Source organism: Gasterosteus aculeatus, chromosome 20 (assembly GCF_964276395.1).
Source record: "Gasterosteus aculeatus chromosome 20, fGasAcu3.hap1.1, whole genome shotgun sequence".
Taxonomy (NCBI): Eukaryota; Metazoa; Chordata; class Actinopteri; order Perciformes; family Gasterosteidae; genus Gasterosteus; species Gasterosteus aculeatus.
Genome location: NC_135707.1, coordinates 14,805,496 through 14,823,930, shown reverse-complemented (window position 1 = coordinate 14,823,930; position 18,435 = coordinate 14,805,496). Strand labels below are relative to the sequence as shown.

The 18,435-nt window shown below is 39.3% G+C and overlaps 2 protein-coding genes across 3 annotated transcripts in view; one reads left to right on the top strand and one right to left on the bottom strand.

Annotated features, from left to right (window-relative positions):
* trak1a (trafficking protein, kinesin binding 1a) overlaps positions 1-5,222 on the bottom strand; it is a 36,457-nt gene extending 31,235 nt beyond the window's left edge. Inside the window, exon 1 of the mRNA XM_078095329.1 lies at positions 4,748-5,222. The gene's annotated coding sequence lies outside the window, so the exon portion shown is untranslated. The remainder of the gene's footprint in view (positions 1-4,747) is intronic.
* A 1,693-nt stretch (positions 5,223-6,915) lies between these two features.
* ulk4 (unc-51 like kinase 4) overlaps positions 6,916-18,435 on the top strand; it is a 58,091-nt gene continuing 46,571 nt past the window's right edge. Inside the window, exons 1-18 of one of the 2 annotated variants that reach the window (XM_040165884.2) lie at positions 6,916-7,165; positions 8,144-8,284; positions 8,517-8,616; positions 8,896-9,035; positions 9,134-9,296; positions 9,902-10,003; positions 10,183-10,266; positions 10,364-10,439; positions 10,831-11,013; positions 11,325-11,671; positions 11,940-12,009; positions 12,521-12,569; positions 12,801-12,893; positions 13,099-13,159; positions 13,268-13,485; positions 13,807-13,853; positions 13,985-14,063; positions 18,115-18,222. In XM_040165884.2, coding sequence (XP_040021818.2) covers positions 8,147-8,284; positions 8,517-8,616; positions 8,896-9,035; positions 9,134-9,296; positions 9,902-10,003; positions 10,183-10,266; positions 10,364-10,439; positions 10,831-11,013; positions 11,325-11,671; positions 11,940-12,009; positions 12,521-12,569; positions 12,801-12,893; positions 13,099-13,159; positions 13,268-13,485; positions 13,807-13,853; positions 13,985-14,063; positions 18,115-18,222 — 2,058 coding nt within the window. In that variant the 5' untranslated portion in view covers positions 6,916-7,165; positions 8,144-8,146. Of the gene's footprint in view, positions 7,178-8,143; positions 8,285-8,516; positions 8,617-8,895; positions 9,036-9,133; positions 9,297-9,901; positions 10,004-10,182; positions 10,267-10,363; positions 10,440-10,830; positions 11,014-11,324; positions 11,672-11,939; positions 12,010-12,520; positions 12,570-12,800; positions 12,894-13,098; positions 13,160-13,267; positions 13,486-13,806; positions 13,854-13,984; positions 14,064-18,114; positions 18,223-18,435 lie in introns of both variants that reach the window. The other variant, XM_040165883.2, reaches the window with a different exon arrangement.

Here is an 18,435-nt window from a genome sequence, read left to right as displayed (position 1 = left end):
GTAATAATCTCCACTCATCTTCCAAACCTCCTCTTAGTTATTGAGTCAGATCCTGGTGGAAAGGAAAATGAAGGTCACACAATTTCCATTATTTGGGAGTGAAGGACATCCAAACACTGTTGCTAATGACAACAAGCCATGTGGTCACAGCAGAACATATGACTGGCTGCAGTGAGTTGCTTCTGCGATACGTCAGGAGTCTTTCTGATGGGGGGGGGGGCGGCGGTTGGAACCGAATTGGGCTGCTATTTAAACATTTCAAACTCCATTCAGAATCACCAGAAGCCACTAATATCGAGGATTGGTACTTGCAGCTCTTTAAAACACAATCACTACAATGCCAATAATGCTGACCAAACCACTGTTTTGCCAAGTTCAACAGTACCCGGATCAACAGTACCAGCTTGTATTCCCGCCCTGTGCCGTCCTCCAGCCGGGCTCACAGTGACGAAGGACTCAATTCATTTCCTGGGAATACCGTGTGGTTTGAAACATTCTTTCTAGTTTTCTTTTTTGGTTCAGTGAATGTTCATTTTTTAAACATTTCACATGCAGTGACATTAGTCTTGCCCGTCAAGTTGTTTCTGGTCCTCAGTCAAGTTGAGAATTTAACACTTTTCATTTTGTCCACTGATCAATCTCCATTAATCCACAGCAATCTTTAAGTCTGTAGCAGTTCATCCCAGGTTAGTCAGTTAGTCAGTAACGGACAGCAACATTATGGGTATAAATCCTTCAGCCTGCTGGGACGTAACCGTTTGTTGCCAGTAAGATGTCAATCATGGGTGCTTTGACAGTCAATGTATTAATCCATTAGGCCTCATTTAGCGCTGTCTGAGTGCTGAGTTTTGTCCTTGCTAGAGGGGATTTCCTTACTTTCAATAGCTGTTCAGCTGTAATGTTGTTCAATACAAATATTTTCTGGCTAATGGGTTATAGAGCAACACACTGATGGATATCGATGCCCAGTTGTAATCTGCTTTGCTATACAGCCTAAACAGCTCCCCTGGATGCTCTTTGCACTGGCATTCTAAGGTCAGGACGAGTCGCCAATCAGGTTCATCTGCCCTGAGAAACCGGTCCGAGCCTTGGTGACAGATTAGCGATGCGCTCCATATTACCGCTTGGTAATTAGAGATCCTAACATACAAAAGAATATCCTGCTATAAACGTATAGCTATTAGAAGCTGGCAGAGATCAGGAGGGTAGAGTAAACATTGGTTTCTATGGAAAACTGCAATGTCAAGTGTCAACATTCTCCTGTGTACAGAAAGGACAAAATTACACAGAAGCCGTGCATAGTAAAAAGGAGGAGGTGCAGGTACTGTTTGATTAAATGTTAAATGCCCCACCGTGGCTGTTCAGCCTGAACTCAAACGTGTCTCTAAATATTCCCTCTAGCAATATTGCGTTTTTTTGCGATTTTCATTTTATCCCCCCATCTTCTCTCTCTAAATCTGATTATTTACGGGGTCGTCGTGGCCCATGGGTAGAGAGGGTGCATTGGGAAGCACAAGGTTGGTGGTTTGAGTCCTGGCTCTTGGTGTCCCTGAGCAAGGCACCTAAACCCCTAATTGCTCCCTGGGAAAAATGTAAAAAGCCATGGGTTAAAAATGTAATATAAGTCTCTTTGGATAAAAAGCATCCGCTAAATGACCTGTTATGTAATGTAATGTACCTATTGTCATCCTTATTATTAGTTACAATGATGCTAAAGTGACAGAGAAAAGAATATGTTATGCAACAGCTCTAGCGTGTTGAATTAACCACTAAATAGCTTATGATTATCAACATGTACTGCATGTGAGCCGGGCAGCCAGGCTCCTTTATCCCACAAACACGCACTTTTATTGTAAATACTCCAATGTATACAAGTCAAGTTTGATTCTGCGGTACTGATGTCACATTACAACCCCAGGGTGGTGTTACGACGTAAGGATGTCCAGCTATGGGTTGATGAGTTGAACTTAAAACCAGCACAGAAAAACTGCTGCTCGAAGAACCGATAAAAAGCGATTGTATCATTGTAAACAAATATTATTTGTGTAAATATTTGATATACAGTGCATTTACTTTTTTGCGTTTTAGTCCCCCTACTCAGTTCAACTATATTAAATCTTGATTATAGTCATATAACTGACCTTCTCTCTCCTGCCAAGGTAATCTCTGAAGCATTTGAAATTGAACTTTGCGATGTGATTGGTTCATAGGGTGCAAAGTAGTAATTAGACAAAAAGAAAAGGCATTCAAGAGAAACGTTTTATGTTTCTAGGTATATTCCTAAATTCCTCCATCTCACTTGAGTTCTTTTAAAAATGCACATGGAAGTTCTTTGTTTTCCTAATAAAGACATAGTCATTTGGACATGCCTTCACAGGAAGGAGTGACAAAGAGGAAGAAAAAGAGAGAAGTTAAGGAGATGAGAAGAAGGAACTGATTGTACTAAAGTCCAACAAGTCAGACGATCGGTCGAAGGAAGACGGGCGTACTTCATCCTTCTTTGTTGAAGATAGAAAAAAAAAGTGTTTACAAAATAAAGTGAAAGTGCTGACGAATGTGCATGTGCCAAAGCACAGCTTGTTTCCAAAGCTTTGCTGATAAGACCGTAAAGAGGAAAACACAGAGGTGGTTTTCAAACATGTAAGAATAACGGGATAAAAAATAAACCTTACAATCACATTAAGTATCTGAAATCGAATTGAAAAAGCAGCAATTTAAATTGTCTTGTGCACAAAGCTCCATCTGTCTAACATGTCTTGTGCGTTTATTAGTTATATAGTAGCATTTGTCATGTTATTATCTTACAAATTCAATCTAATAAATATGTATTGTGTCTAATACATTTACCTTGTGTAATGATACAACGGAACTATGACTATAGAAGTGCTAAGAAACTTGCCAGCGCCAAAATATGCCAAGGGACATTCATGAGTAATATTATTATTTTTTAAGGGGCCCTTAGCTGAAAATCAACAGGGAACCTGCACATTAAAGATATACAGGTTGGTCCTAGTCTGACAGTCTTAAGCGCGATTCACTATAACATCTAGTCCACATTTCACACAGCTGCATCACTTTGCCTCAGTTCGCTGAACTGTAACGCTGACGCTTAAAATAACTCAGCAAATTTACAAGCTTTACTTAACTTCAAACAGTTGAATTACATTCACTTACTTATACGCCGCATCATAAATACTTTGTTAATGTTTTTCTTGTGTTCCAAATCGGATGCTATGAAATAGCCCACCAGTTGTGAGCCGTATATTGACTGACTTTGACTTAACTAATTTGGACAGGTTACAGGATTGGGGCAGTTGCATGTTGTGTACATGATGAGTAACCATGCATTTTATATGATCCATAAATCTACACCAGATCCATTTGAAGACCTAAATGTGGTGTGTGTGTGTGTATATATAAATATTGATTAGAATGCATTCTTATTTCTGCTCAAAGTGTTAATCTTTGTTGTGTTGTTCCCAAAATTCAACCCATAACTCAAAGAGCTGCAAATCCATAAAACTACTCTACAGTAATAATGTGCTGTAAAGGAACTTTAAGGGCCTCATTCAGACACAAAAAGGCAACCTTTGACTTTTTCAGTCCGTTCATAAGATCTCTACCATCCCCCTTGGTCATCAGCTCCAGCACACTAACATGAAAGTCTGTTTTAGAGCACGTTATAGAATTTAATTCCAGAATAAATGAAAGCTGATGAGTTTTTAGAGGCCATAGAATGTGTGTGTGTGTGTGGGGGGGGGGGGGGCGGCATCTGTCAGCGCTCTGTCTGTCTGTGGGACATTCGAGCTGTCCTTTCAGGTCCAGCTTCTGAACACTCTGAGAAGTGTGTGTTTCCCCTGAGGCCTTCTGTCTCTGTGTGTGTGTGTGTTTGTGTGTGCGAGCAGTGAGACGGGACACAGGCCCTCCACATATCATGTGCTGTTATCTGGCAAAGCCATATATATATATATATATATATATATATATATATATATATATATATATATATATATATATATATATATATATATATATACACACACACACACACACACACACACACACTTTTATGTTTTAATATTAGATTAATGAAGATTCAATATGACATAATAGAAAGAAAACGGAAAACAGATTGCATGAAGAGAAAATGGGCAACCAAAAAAAAAAAAAGGCGTGAATGCATCAGAACCGCTTTCTCTGGCTTGTGTCAGTTTTCCCTCTGCTGAACGTGCACTTACTTACAAAACGGGAAAACTTTTAAAAAGACAGCAGGGAACAGAAGAATGATTCACGCGATGCTCCGGCCGATCGCTCCGACCATTAATAGCAAACCAGTGAAGATGTGTTCACGGTCTCCGGGACGTAACAGTTACGTTAGTCGTGATAATCAGTCGGATTGATTGCATCACTTGACTCAATGAATGGAGGCAGACGGTGGGACAGGATTAGGCCCGGCTCAATCTAAAAGCTATCAATCGTGTTAAAATATGCCCGGCGGCCGCAGGGACAAACTCACCGGGCTCAACTTGTTAAGACCCGGGAGTCGCACCGAGCAAAGGTGCGCTTAAAACGAATTAAAACCGACAAGGAAAAGGCGGCGTGTTGAACGACAGAGCGTTGGTCGAGTAACCGTTACATCGTCACCAAACCCTCCACCTGCTGCTGTGAACGATTATCAAACTTTAAACCCGCGGCACGAAGACTTCAGCGAACCCCCCCCCCCCCCCCCAAAGAAAAAACTTCTTACCGCTTGTATAGTAGATTGCGCAGACTTCACCGAAGAGTCAGAATAATCCGGTAAATCTCCGTTAGGCGCCTTGACAAAGTGCTGGAGAACCTAGAAGATGCTTAACCGGAACCCCGACCCGAACACAGGCGCTCGGTATCAATGGCTACGCACTACCAAACCACCCGACGTCTCAAGTGACGTCACCACCGACCATGCGGAGCAACCCCCGCGCGCACCCCACCGCGCGCGCACACACACACACACACACACACACAGCACTTCCACTCAAACCGGTATCAGGTAATCAACGACCCGAACATCCAGCCGAGTCCTGCAGATGTAGTTCGGAGCGACATGCTGCGCCCGCTCGCTTCACTTTGGTGGCTTCTGTTCGGGCGGTTTCCTTCGCAGGGGGGCTGAGTAGAGCTTTATGAAGACACAGCTGCTGTGTCTTCATAAAGCAGAGTGGAGTCAAATACAAGAAATATGTTTGAACATCCGGGGTGAGGAATTTCAGAATAAATTGCATGTGTTGCTTGGCTGTTATATTTTGAGTTTGCTGTTCTACTCACAACACATGACATGAGTTTGACACTTTCTTTGATAAATACCGTAGGCACTAGTTTGTGAACTGTCTGATCGTGTGTACAGATGGTGATGATGGTCATGATGGTGGGAGGAAAGCTTTTTGATCATGGATACAGTGTAAGATATTTCCAATTTTGACATTATCTGTGTCAGTCGCTGTAGTCTGGCTGTCATTCAAACAAATGTAATGGAACAGAAGACAATACAATACAGGCCATGAGTTTATTATGTATTCCTTTCGACTCTGGTTATGATACATTTTGGATTGTGGCAGATGATGGTCACATAAAAAAGACTACTTGTATGTAGACTATACAATGTTCTATTAGAACATTGAATGGATTATTTAATTGTTTATATTTGCATTAGGACCTTTATTTTGTAGGGCAAAAAAGAACACTTAAGAAATGGTGCTATTGGTATCTTTAGTTAATCTGCAAAATATTAAATTTCATCCGATGAGGAGATTTCCACGATCTCTATGAAACATAGCGGCGGTTGAGGAATAGTTGAGCATTTATGTTTTTTTCCACTTTGTACTTTTATTCCAACATTTTCAGTCAAATATTCTACTCTCAATTGTTTGATGAATTAAGTTACAGCTTTGTAAATCTTTATAATTATCATGTTTATAGCTCACAAATTTGAAAACACTCCAGCACTTTTCCTTGTGGTTGATTCTTGTGTTCTACTTTTGAAAAAAGTTGTCATCAGACAACAGTAAAGTTATAGTTTTTTAGCATAGGAGAGCAGCATAAGGCAGTCCTAGGAGTTATTATATTATGTTCTTTGTTGGCCTGTCTTGTTAGCAAACTAAATATCAAACAAAAGGACAATCCGCTCTCCTGCTGAGTAAAAATAAAAAAAAACTGGCGGTGCATCAGTGGCCTTTTGACACAAGTTGTTTATTGATCTCAAGGACAAATGGACATAAAAAACTATATCTCGCCCCAGGGAATGCTGGTCCTATATGCCATGATAATGCAAGACACTTTGGAAGTATCTTTGAAGAATTCATAATTTTTCACCAGAGTCTTTTGCTCACAATATTCTCAACTGCTTTCCCAATTAAGAGGAAACATCTTCTGTGGTTAGCATATACAGTAGAGTAGAGTAGAAAAGGTTTGATTCCATATTCAGAAATAATTCACGTGACAAGAGGATAAGCGAGTGATGGGCAAGATAGGGCAGGATCTATAGAGAAACTGTCCAAAAATTTAGAAAAATGATAAGATAGGCAGAGCAAAAGATATTTGCATTTTGAGGGACAGTGTTTGCAACGATTACATCTTTTTGCCGACCGTAAGTCAAAATGTAGTTATTATTTTAGTGTTATGTACTGCTCGCATGATGTAGTCAGCATTGGAGGACGGGTTGCTCTGCACTCAAGGGGAACGTTTTGTCAACATAGCCCATGGTGGAGGGTACATAGGGCACTCAGCGCAGACTATTGCTTCCGAACAGGTTAATCAATACCGTAAAATAACTTTCGACTTTTACCAAATGGAGTAATTTCGATTGCAATTGTAGCTGTATTCCCTACGCTTGACCATGCGGTGTCTTTTGTTGGGACTCTTGTATCCTAGCAACGTAGGAATAGACCACGTTGAGGGGGTGTAGGCAAAAGTAACACCCTTTACAATACAACTGACCCGTATTTTGAATCGCATGTTCGTACAAATACTTCATAAACATAATTCACCTCTTTCAACGCTTTACTTATGCATCCAATTACTTGGGTTTTAGTTTACTTTAGTTTTAAAAAATCCGGACATCCCTCTTCCAGTTGGAATTGTACCCATCCGGGCACTTCTCGCTTCCGCTAACAAACAGCGGGACGTTGAAGAAGTAAGTTCTAAAGTAAGGCTGGATCTATAGTGACGACGTTTTTTTAAATTTCTGTGTGTAGTTGAATGATGTTTCCATTTACTAACGTTACTCTTTAGGTGTTAAAGTTAACGACTACCTTGTCATGAGCGAAGAAATATGCCTGTTCATTTGAATATTTAATGTTAACACTTAACGTTAGCTGTTGCAAGACCTCATTCAACACTAGCCAGCCGTTAGCCTCTAACTTGATAGTTTAGGTAACGCTAAATACGCTATTATTCTCTAACTATCGTTAAAATGAACCACATATATCTACCATGCCCATTTAATATAAACTATACAAGCGTAAACGTTACATGTTGTAGCTGGCTGACACTATTTTGTCACAGGTCTCCCACACAAATCACGCAGTACGAGCCAAACAGGTGTTCTGAAGCTAATTAACCGTTATTGAAGTCATCATTCAACGTTAAGTAGCCATTTTGTAGCATAGCTTGCGTTAGTTGTTAAAATAATGATTATGCAAAATGCAATTTCCTCACACGTCAAAGAGGACCAATATCTAGATTTTGAGAAAATGACCATATTTAATTAATGTTATATCTATAAATTTGTCTGACAAAAATTAATTCTTGACAGAATTTTGATATCATGACCAGAAATGTAACTTACCTGGTTGTGTGTTATTTGGCGTTAGCCATTTAAAACCATTTAAATGACAAATCGAATAATTTTATCGGTCAAGGAACTTAATTACAGTCCGTAAATAATTTTACGGACTGTAATTATTAGAATAGTTTTCAAATTTTCTGTATCTTCTGCTAGAGTGGATATCATTGCAGCCAATGCACAGCATTGATGACAAAGTTTGTTTGGTTTTGTGTCTGATACTTCTCTGCCTCCTTTCCTCGTTGATGAGAAACCCTACTCCCTCAATGTCTTAAAACTTCTAAAGTTAATGATTAAGACTTAATACTTTTCATACCTTCTCCACAGCAAATGGAGAACTTCATCCTGTATGAAGAACTTGGGACAGGCACTAGCTCTGTTGTCTATAAGGGAAGAAGGAAAGGCTATCTCAACTATGTAGCCATCATCTGCGCCGACAAAGCCAAGAGACCTGAGATCACCAACCATGTAGGATAGTTCTTACAACTCTATGAACATATCATGACACCTGTGCGATTATCACGTTTTTTGTTAGTTCATAACTTTTAGTATAGTTGTATTATAAAACCTTAAGAGGCAAATACATCTCCAAACATTCCTGACTCATCACATGGGTGGTAATTATTTTAGGGAGAATTCTGCTTATAAGCATCTCGATAACTTGCCATTTACTTACGTCTTTTTTTTTGTACCCTTCCAGGTACGTCTGAGTCATGATCTGGATCATCCAAACATAGTATGTTTCTACGAGTGGTATGAGACAAGTAACCACCTCTGGTTGGTGGTGGAGCTCTGTACAGGTTGGTAATTAATTCTCCTGACAAAAAGTCACGCACCATTACTGCTGATTTTCAGCTATGTGGAGCAAGAAATGCCCTTTTCCGCAGCTTACAACTGATAGTATTTAATGATTAGTATTGTATTCTTGTTTATATGATTAATGCCAGAAATTCAATTTCATGTTCAGAAAATTAACACATTCTTTACCCAGATTGGATTGTGGGTCTTTAAAACAGTCTTTCTCTATATATTTCATGGTTTTTCTCATATTTGTTTTCTTTTTACACTACATCTACCAGGTGGTTCCCTGGAGTCTATAATTGGTCAAGATGGATGCCTGTCAGAAGATGTGGTTAGAAGCTTTGGATGGGACTTGGTCCAAGGACTAAAATACATCCATCGATTAGGAATCATTTTCTCTGACTTGACTCCTGCTAAGGTTTGTATATACATTCACGTGTATGCAGGACTAACGAGAAGAACAGCAACATTATGATTATTAGCTCAATAAAGTAACCCTCCCTCTGTCGCCCATAGATCTTACTGGATGGCAGTGGCACTCTGAAGTTTGGTAACTTCGGTCTGTCCAAGGCAGATGGAGAGAAACAGGAGGATTTCTTCTCCTTGATGGGTACATCTGATGAGGCAGGGGAAGAAGATAGAAAGGGGAACTTTTACAACACAAGAAAAAGATTAAATGGTGAGATATTACATTTTCATTAAATCCTGTTGGTTCCTAATATAGCTTAATGTTGATTGCTCGTAGATTAGCCAGGAGGAGTCAAAGAGAAGTGTAATGTATGATAGCCTACTGATCAAAAGAAGTCAACTTTAATCCGTAATTTAATAACTTTATTTATTTATATAGCACCTTTCAAAAATGGAATTCACCAAGGGGTGTTGGCAGCCCAAAGCAAGGCAATAAAACAACAGAAAGCTCAACAGTGAGGCCCAACAAATTACAATAAAAATAGTGAGTTAAACCCTTACAACAGTATAATAGATGAAGAAATAAATCCAGTAGATATGAAGAGAATGCACTAAAATAGCAATAAAATGATAAAATAATCATAGCTAAAATAAAAGACCAACATCACAGAAATCTGTAAAAATTAATTGTAAAAAAAAGGGTTTTTAATTGATTGTTGACCACAATTTACTAACTAATGACAGAAAATATAAAAGCGGATAAGATTTACAGTTTCACTAAAACTCAACATCAAAACATTCAATTTTAGTAGTAGAGATGTCTTCTTTTAATATTTTTTTGTGTTTACTAATTTCTCTACAATTGCATGTTTTCAGGACTTCCTATTTACAGAGCTCCAGAGGTTCTGCAGGGATCAGAAACCAATATGAGCTCTGACCTCTGGGCTCTCGGTTGTACACTCTACTACATGTTTGCTGGTACACACAAACACACACACACACACATTTACATACAGCCCTAGCAGGAAACACTGTATAAAGTAAAGTGCATCATGTGAATTAATTGAATGTGTTTTCCTGATGTGCATTTTTTCACAAACATAATAAGCATACATATATTTATGACTTAACCCATTAACGTATATTTTTATTCTCAGGTAAACCTCCGTTCTATTCTGAGAGCTACACTGAAATTACCGAGATGATCTTACATCAGGAACCACCACCGCCCAGACAGACAGGTGATGCAGATCCACACACACTGGCACACAGACTCACACATAGATGTGATGTTTGAAATAAATATCTTTATCACTTTTCTTCTGTTGTTCGTTACAGTGCCTTCGGCCAGTCCTCCCAGTGTGGACTTCCTGAATCTCCTGAAAGGCTTGCTCAACAAAAACCCTGATAAGCGGTCAGGTTCTCTCATGACCAGAATTAAACAAAAAATATCAAATAGCATTGTATCTCGTTGTCACAAAACAATCTGTTAAAAATATGTTTTATTAAAAAGGCTAGTTAGTCTAGTTTAAATAAAGATGGACCGCTTGAGAGCTTCTAAAGTAAAATGGACTTAATTTTAACATTGAATTACTTAAGATACATCAGACTGTGCGTCACTTTTTTGTTTTATTATCAAAAATCTCTGTGTACGTATTTTGTGAAAGCACTGATTGTAAATCCTTCAATATCATCCAATATTGAAATTGAGGTATTAGATAAAAAATACTGTGTTATTGTTTAATTCTCTCCATATTGCCTGACCCTTTTTTAATTTGATAGTTTTACCTTTTTTTGTTAATTAGGATGAACTGGGATGAGTTGTGTGAGCACCCTTTCTGGACACCAATACTAATGGAGGAAAAAGGAGAAGAAGAAGAGGAAGAAGAAGGAGAAGAGGAGGAGGAGGAGGAGGAGGAGGAGGAGGGTGAAGGAAGGGACCAAGAGGAAATACATAGCTGTGCGGGGGTCATTAAAGCTAAATTGAGGTGGGTTGAAATATTTATATTTATTTACCAGCTCCTTCAGAATTCAACGAATATGTTTTTTCAGTCATTTTACTCGTTTTAGATTTGCTTGGTGAAAGTGGAAATGCACACACTATTGGTAGATATAGAGGTCAAAGCCTTGTTCAAGCCCAGTCTACTTTGATCCCCGAGCAAGGCAACACAGTTTAAAATACCCCTCAACGTGATGCAATAGTATTTTACAGCAACAAACCAACAAGCTTGCAGAATCACCATATTTAATCAAATACGAGTATTTTTGGTTAATGTTTATTTTTTCCATAACTCAACAGATACACAAGGATCCCTGACCTTTTCCCTCCAGGACATGCAGACAAGCTTTCCAACAGTCAGCCACCTTCTAGGATCTCAGAGAAAGAAATAAATCTCAAGAAATTAATTTCATCACAGACAACAATTGCTTCAATTTACGGCCCATCTGACAGAAAGAATGATTGCCAACAAGCTCTCCGACACAACACATGTGGAGGTTCAAGGAACATCCAGGGCTTGGATAGGGAGATGGAGCTGGAGAAGGAGAAAGGAGGAGGTGGGGTGGCAAAGACAGAAGATGACTCCAAGATAACTGGGGCCAAGCAGATGTGCCACACACTGCCGCCCAATAAGTCGTTAATGCTTGGTAAGACATTCTTACAATTGCAGTTGTTTGAAGACGTCTTCAGTAATCTGGTTGTCGCATTTTTGTCTGCCCATTTTCTTCCTCTCATCTGCAAACATTAGACATTTCCCAGTCGGCTGTAATTGCTATTGTGCTAATCTCTTTTCTGATTAAAACGCAATCTATATCTTCTGCCTGTGTGGCCTTTACAGGGCAAATGTGATGTGTCACACAGACATATTGTACCCTGTACAATCTGATTTTGTATCTTTTGTGCTTCTTCCTCCAGATAATGTATCAGAGCTCAAGCCAAAGAGTGGTGTGGATGAGGACAATAGCGAATCCATTTTTCTGATCAGGTATTCAGTTTCTTTCTATTTGCTGTCCTGTGCACCTGTTTTGCCCCAGTCACACCCTAACCAGTTATCACAGTGCTGTCAATCCATATTACACAGTCGGTTAATTGATTTCCTTGTTAATTTCTCCATTCTTAAAGTATGTAAATTTCAAAAGTCTTACACAAATTATTATTTATCCTCCATCCGCACACACTCTGGTATTAAACACACGCATCAGGAAAGTACAGCAGATTGATTGTACCAAGGAGGTCGACGGGGGGCTGGAGTCAATCCCAGTTAGCATCTGGCGTCACTGGACTGGCGACCAGTCAATGGCAGGGCTAACATAGAGACATAGACGACTGTGCCAACGACCATACCACCCTTTGTTGAAGCATCATTTTAAAATATGCTACTCGCATATCTATTGTTATAATACTATGCTCTACCAATTGATGTAGAGATCAGCCTCATGCAACTATTTTCCTGTTTCCTGTTGTTTGTCCTGTGCTGGCTCTCGAACCACCTCAAGGAGAAGCTGCAGTATCTCAGACTCTCCAAACCAGACCCATGCACCTCAGGTTACTGCCACCATATACTCATTTGCAAGAATTTGTAAAAAGCCAGAGTGTTTTGTCACTATGTCTCAACCGAATCACATTATTGATGTTTATTTTTGTTGGTTTTTCTTCTGAAGACTGGAATATATTAACTTTTAGGTCAAACCTCTTCATCCATTTGCTGGTGAGCTTGGTGAATAGTTCTCTCCTGTTGAGGTTGACTCTCCTCTTTTTTCTACAACCTCTTCCTAGGCTGCGACTGGTACTGACTTCACGTCCTCTTTGAAAGCTCTTCTCCACACTGACTCTGATCTGACTGTCACCCAAATCATGGACAACCCCAAGGTATAGCGATACATTATTATTGGACACAAGCCCTTTAAGGCTAAAGGGTGTAAAATGCAATCTGACCTTTTAATCATCTGCAGTTGCTTCATTGGGAGGAGGAGCCCCTCCTTATAACCTCTTCTCACAGTCAAATTGTGGATGGATGGGAATTGTGCTGTGAAAATCACTCAATGGGTCACTCTGTGCTGTTCTGTCTTATCAGATTCTTAAGAGTCCTCCAGTGCGTTTTGATACCAAAACCCTTTGTGTACCAGCATATTCAGGTACTGATCTTCATTTGTTTTTTGGGTCAAATGATATTTTGTTCTATATAAAGTACCCAGTATTTGGTAATTTTCCCAAAAGCGCTTTTCTTCGCTCCCTTTCTCCAGTTGAGAAGCTGCAGTCCCTCAGTGATGAAGAGTGGACGGTCTTCCTCTACCAGCTTTGTTCATCCCTTGAACAGAGTGCATCTACTGCTCCTCCTCCCCTTCCTCCACCTCCTCCTCCTCACTCCACAACCAATCGCTCCAGGCTCAACCTGCTGTGTTACCTCTGCTGTGTAGTTGGCCATAAAGTTATTGCTAACAGGCTGATGAACTCACCACTGGTAGGACAACATGTATTTAGATCAGATCCATGTTGAAACATTGATGCATGCCTATTTGCTACACAATTATTTAAGGCTAAGACACAAAATTACTAGGAATTTATCTCTGATAAAACACCTGATTAACTCTAAAAAGATTTTGTGAGCTCGACTACTTTCACAATATTTTAGAACTCTAAAAATGTTTAACTCAAGCTTTTATAAAATATTCAAATGCTATAATATATAACATGTCTTCTTAGTGACTGGGTTCTTATTGTTGGATTTTTTTTCTTTATTTCTGGATCTCTCTCTAATCTCCACCCACCTTCATTCTTCCAGCTTCCAGTATTGACCCAGCAATTACGACAATCTTCGAACTGGGATGTGTAAGTACATTTCATGACAGGGATTAAAAATCATTTTAGATAGTCCTGTGATGGCATCAACAGAAAATCCCGTTTTATGAATTCATTTTCTATTATTAATTTTCTAACAAAAAACAAAAAACATTTTCCAGACGGAGCAAGGTTCTCAGAACAATTGGTCTGCTGGCTGTGCATTGTACTGATTTGAAAGAGGACAGTCCTGTTTCTGAGGTGTGTAACACAAACACACACCCACACACAGATACAATTTTACTTTCTATATTTTAACCAATGCAACCTCCTGTGTAAATGGATGATAGTTAGAATGAGGAGAGATAGTATATTCTATCCAGCTACAGAAGCCCACGTGCAGTACCGGTTCACACCCTCAGGTGACAGTACATACCAGCAGAGGTACAGAATGTATTACTGCACAATAATGCACGAGTACAGAAAACATTTACGCAGCAAAATGCAAAACTGCATGATGCACCATGCATAGATGTTTCTTTATTTACAATAAGTGTTTAATGTTGTTGAACACTTCAATGCATTTTGATTAATTTCATAAAAAGGTTTTTTTTGACTTGTCCTGCTGCTTATGTTCTTTTTAGGGGCATATCCCCCATAATTTAAACTTCCAGTCCAACATGTGGGAGAATCTCTCCTAACACAAGAAGAAGATGGAAAGACCAACATGATTTGTCTACACTAACGTTATAGTACTAGTGTGTACCAGCAGGGGGCATTCAAACTCTACAAGACAACACAACTTTTATTAGATCCTGAGACACTAAAAACCTTATGACTGTTTCTCCATCGCTCCCTCACACACACACACACACACACGCTAATTCATACAAAATATTTGAAGAACATTGTAGTGTAAAGGATCATAAACTAATTGATTTATGTTATTGCTAATTTGACAACTGGAGGTGTTTGTAATGCTAGTGTAACTGCTCACTATTGAGGCATCAATAACATTCATAGTTATTGTAATGATACAAGTGAAACTCTTCTACAAATCTATATTGTTTATTTGGTATACCTTGCCAAAAAAAACAATTGTCAGGGCAATTTTATTCATACAACCCAGTATAATAAATCACAAATTCGCTCCAACGAACATGACAATCTTTACAGCATATAACACCCTCCTTTCTTCCACAATCCACAATTTGTAGAAAAAAAGTCCCCTAAACACCCTTTGGTGGTGGAGTTGAGAAACCTTATCACACTACACCATGAGCCCCCTTGAGGCAAATTTGTGATATTTGGTTTTAGTTAATTACATTCACTTGAATAATAGTTTGACTGCATTAGTTTGATGTAGGTGTACCTAATAATTTGGCAAATGAAAGTATTTTCCTATACAGTAACAAACATACAATTCAAATACTTTACTGAGTGCCCCTACGCATGTTTAAACCAAGCGGTGTTACTAACCCTAACCCCCTGATATAAAAGCACTTCTGTTTGCTGGTGAGATGTGGAGCCTCCCCCTTATTTGATATTTTCATCCATAACAGAATTAAACACCTATTCGTGTCCCTCTACTTTCTTTCTTGCCTCGTCTGCTCGATGCCATCTATTCCTATTGATCCATTCCGGCTATGCTTTTTCTGGTCCCACATCCACACTCTTTCTTGATTTGTCTTTTTATTTCCCGTCTTTACTTGTTTCAACACTTCTGCTACTGAGTCGTCGCAGTAATTTACAAAATGGCCGACCATGGCATAGCAGGGTTTTTCTCCGATGCGCTTGTTGTTAAAGACAAATAGCGGAACATTTTTTCCGCTACTGTCCGTGGCTCCCTGCAGCTAACCTAGGATGACAAATTGTTAAGAAAAGAATAAAGCTGTTCATTTGTGTGTGCGTGTGTCAGTCAGTTGTTGTTTCTGACTGTGTGCATCTATAGACTGCAAAGGTTTTCCTATTTGTGTGTGTGTGTGTGTGTGTGTGTATTGGCAGCCTCTGTTTTAGTGTGTATTCTGTCAGATGACCAATACAACAGCACATACTTTTATTTCCGTGTGTGTGTGTGTGTGTGTGTGTGTGTGTGTGTGTGTGTGTGTGTGTGTGTGTGTGTGTGTGTGTGTGTTGTCTCAGCAGGGGTTCTCCTGCTGCAGTCCTACTGATTGGAGTGTCAGGGCTGGGCTTAGTTACCATGGTAACTGCTATATGCTTCGAAACCCCCCCACCCTCGCTCCCAAACACAGACGCACGCACACCTCTGACTCTTTCTGTCTCACTCTTCTCTTTCTGTCTGACTCATATCGTCTTTGTCCCTCACTCTCTCTCCTCACATAGATTAAAGGAGAATAAAATGTTCTGAGTCAACGCTTTCAAAACCAACTAAACATCATTTTCCCATTCACTTTTCTCCAACAAAGTTTTCTGTGGCCAGTAAAGTGTCCACTGTGCCAGGTGTTTCATGGGATATAGAGTCTTAAAGTCAACAACAGTCTCAGGGAACACACCCTCAGAGCATTGGGTAAAGGAAGACACTAGTGTGGCATTTGTGAATATTGCAAGGGGTATATGACAACCACTGAGTTGTGTGCACATCTGTAACTAATAGATTTTGATGAAGACCATCCAAAACCTTCACTGTAGTATAGATACGGTCAAACAGAAAATACAGCATTATTATTTGAACACTAATAATGAACCAACCTGTTCATTCTCTACACATCTGTCCCAAGTGGAGATATACTTTTACTGCTCATCTTTGCCAGACTTCTTGGTGTTGTATTGGATGTATTTTTAACCTCAATCCAACTTTATGGATACAGTTACTGCCTCTTAATTAAGTTAAGTGTGTGTTTCCTTACGTGGATTTGCTTGTGCTTGTGATTGAGGGAGTGTTGATACTGAATAAATGATGATGTGTTCTAGGAGGGAATATGTAGATTTGTGTGTGTGTGTGTGTGTGTGTGTGTGTTTATGCTTGCTTTTCCACTCCGCTCATTGCACAGCGGTGCCTTTCAATACTTTGCCTGAGAGCAGCTGCGACACCAGTTTCAAACCAGCCCCAGAATCTCAGCAATGCACTTTATCTTATTAGCGGCTATAGCTCAGTAAAGGAGTGAGGGAGAAGAACAGGGAGCAATAATGTGAGTACGAGGCAGAAAAACAAGTTTCTTTTTCAGCACACATGTACCATTCACATACTTTTGGCTAGATAGGACAAAACACTTCAAATAAGGTCAACTATAAAAAAGTTCTCTTAAGTTTATCTGCAATATTGTTCAGACGCACTCAGGATTCCAGTGTTCCATGCTCAGTGAAGGCCCCGCATTACGATACACTACGATTCTTGGGCAGAAATAAAAGGAAAGAATAACTCTTTTGGGGAAGATATGTTGAGAAAGTACAAGACAGACAGACTGTGAGAGGTAGAGAGACACAGTGAAAGCAAGCAAGGGGGAGATTAAGAAGATGTTTGAAAGATGTCATGTACATACATTTATGGCGCATTCAAGGAGGACAGAAAGAGAACAATATAGAAGGGTGAAAAACAATAAGGAAGGAAAGACGGACCGGGAACAGAGAGTGATGGAAAAAGAAAAGTGTAGAAGACCGAGAGAGATGGAGGAGTGGAGTAGAACTTCCATCTCATCACAGAGGGGGGGAGCTGGCAGTGATTCTAATGCCAGGGAGCTGTCAGCCGTCAAGGCTGTCTGCATATACTTAACTGTGTGTGTGCGTGTGCGTGCGTGCGCAATTCTCGTAGCTGCATATGATTGCACTTATGTGTGTGCATATACTTGGTGCTTTTAAAAGACTTGTTTGTGTATGGATGTATTTGTATGTGTCCCTTAGCATGGATTTCGGTTTATTTGTGTTTTTGCTCTTCAGCTATTAATTTTTTAAATGTCCCATTAGCCTGAAAGATTGGAACTGGAATTATATATTACAAAGAATAAAATATATATCTTGCCCTGCGAGCAATTGGTTTGATTTGGAGATTACCCCAAAAAGTTGTAATTGCATATTTGCAATCGTATATTAAATATAATGAATTTGCAGAAGTTTATCTCATTGTTTAACTTTCCATGTCCTGTTTTCTATTCTGAGGCCACATATTAAATAATTGTGCCTTTTTGGCAAATCATAACTGACAGTTTAATTTGTTCAATTTAATTGCTGGTAAATGTTTCTGCCATAAATTTTTGTTTTATAGAACAGGAAGTTTAGCATTGTTTATTATTGCATTGGATTTTGCAACAATAAAAAAAACAAGGCTCTTAATACTATACATATTGTCTTTTTCCAGACTGTGTCTGCACTGACTGACCTGTTGAGAGAGAACCTGAGGAATAGCAAAATAAAGCAGTTCCTGCTGCCACCACTCGGGGAGATCCTCCACCTCATCGCCTCTCAGGTAGATTCTGTCTCTTCATATTTGTCTTTTTATATTTCTTTGATGCAAAGGCACTGCAGGTGATTGATCTAAAGGGAACATTTGAATGCATCCAAACACATGCTCACATGGACACACAAGGCAGACATTTGCAATAGTTCCATGGCTGACATAAATATTTATTTTTAAAGGTTATAGTTCCCAACCACCTGACTGTGGTTGGGAAATTAAACA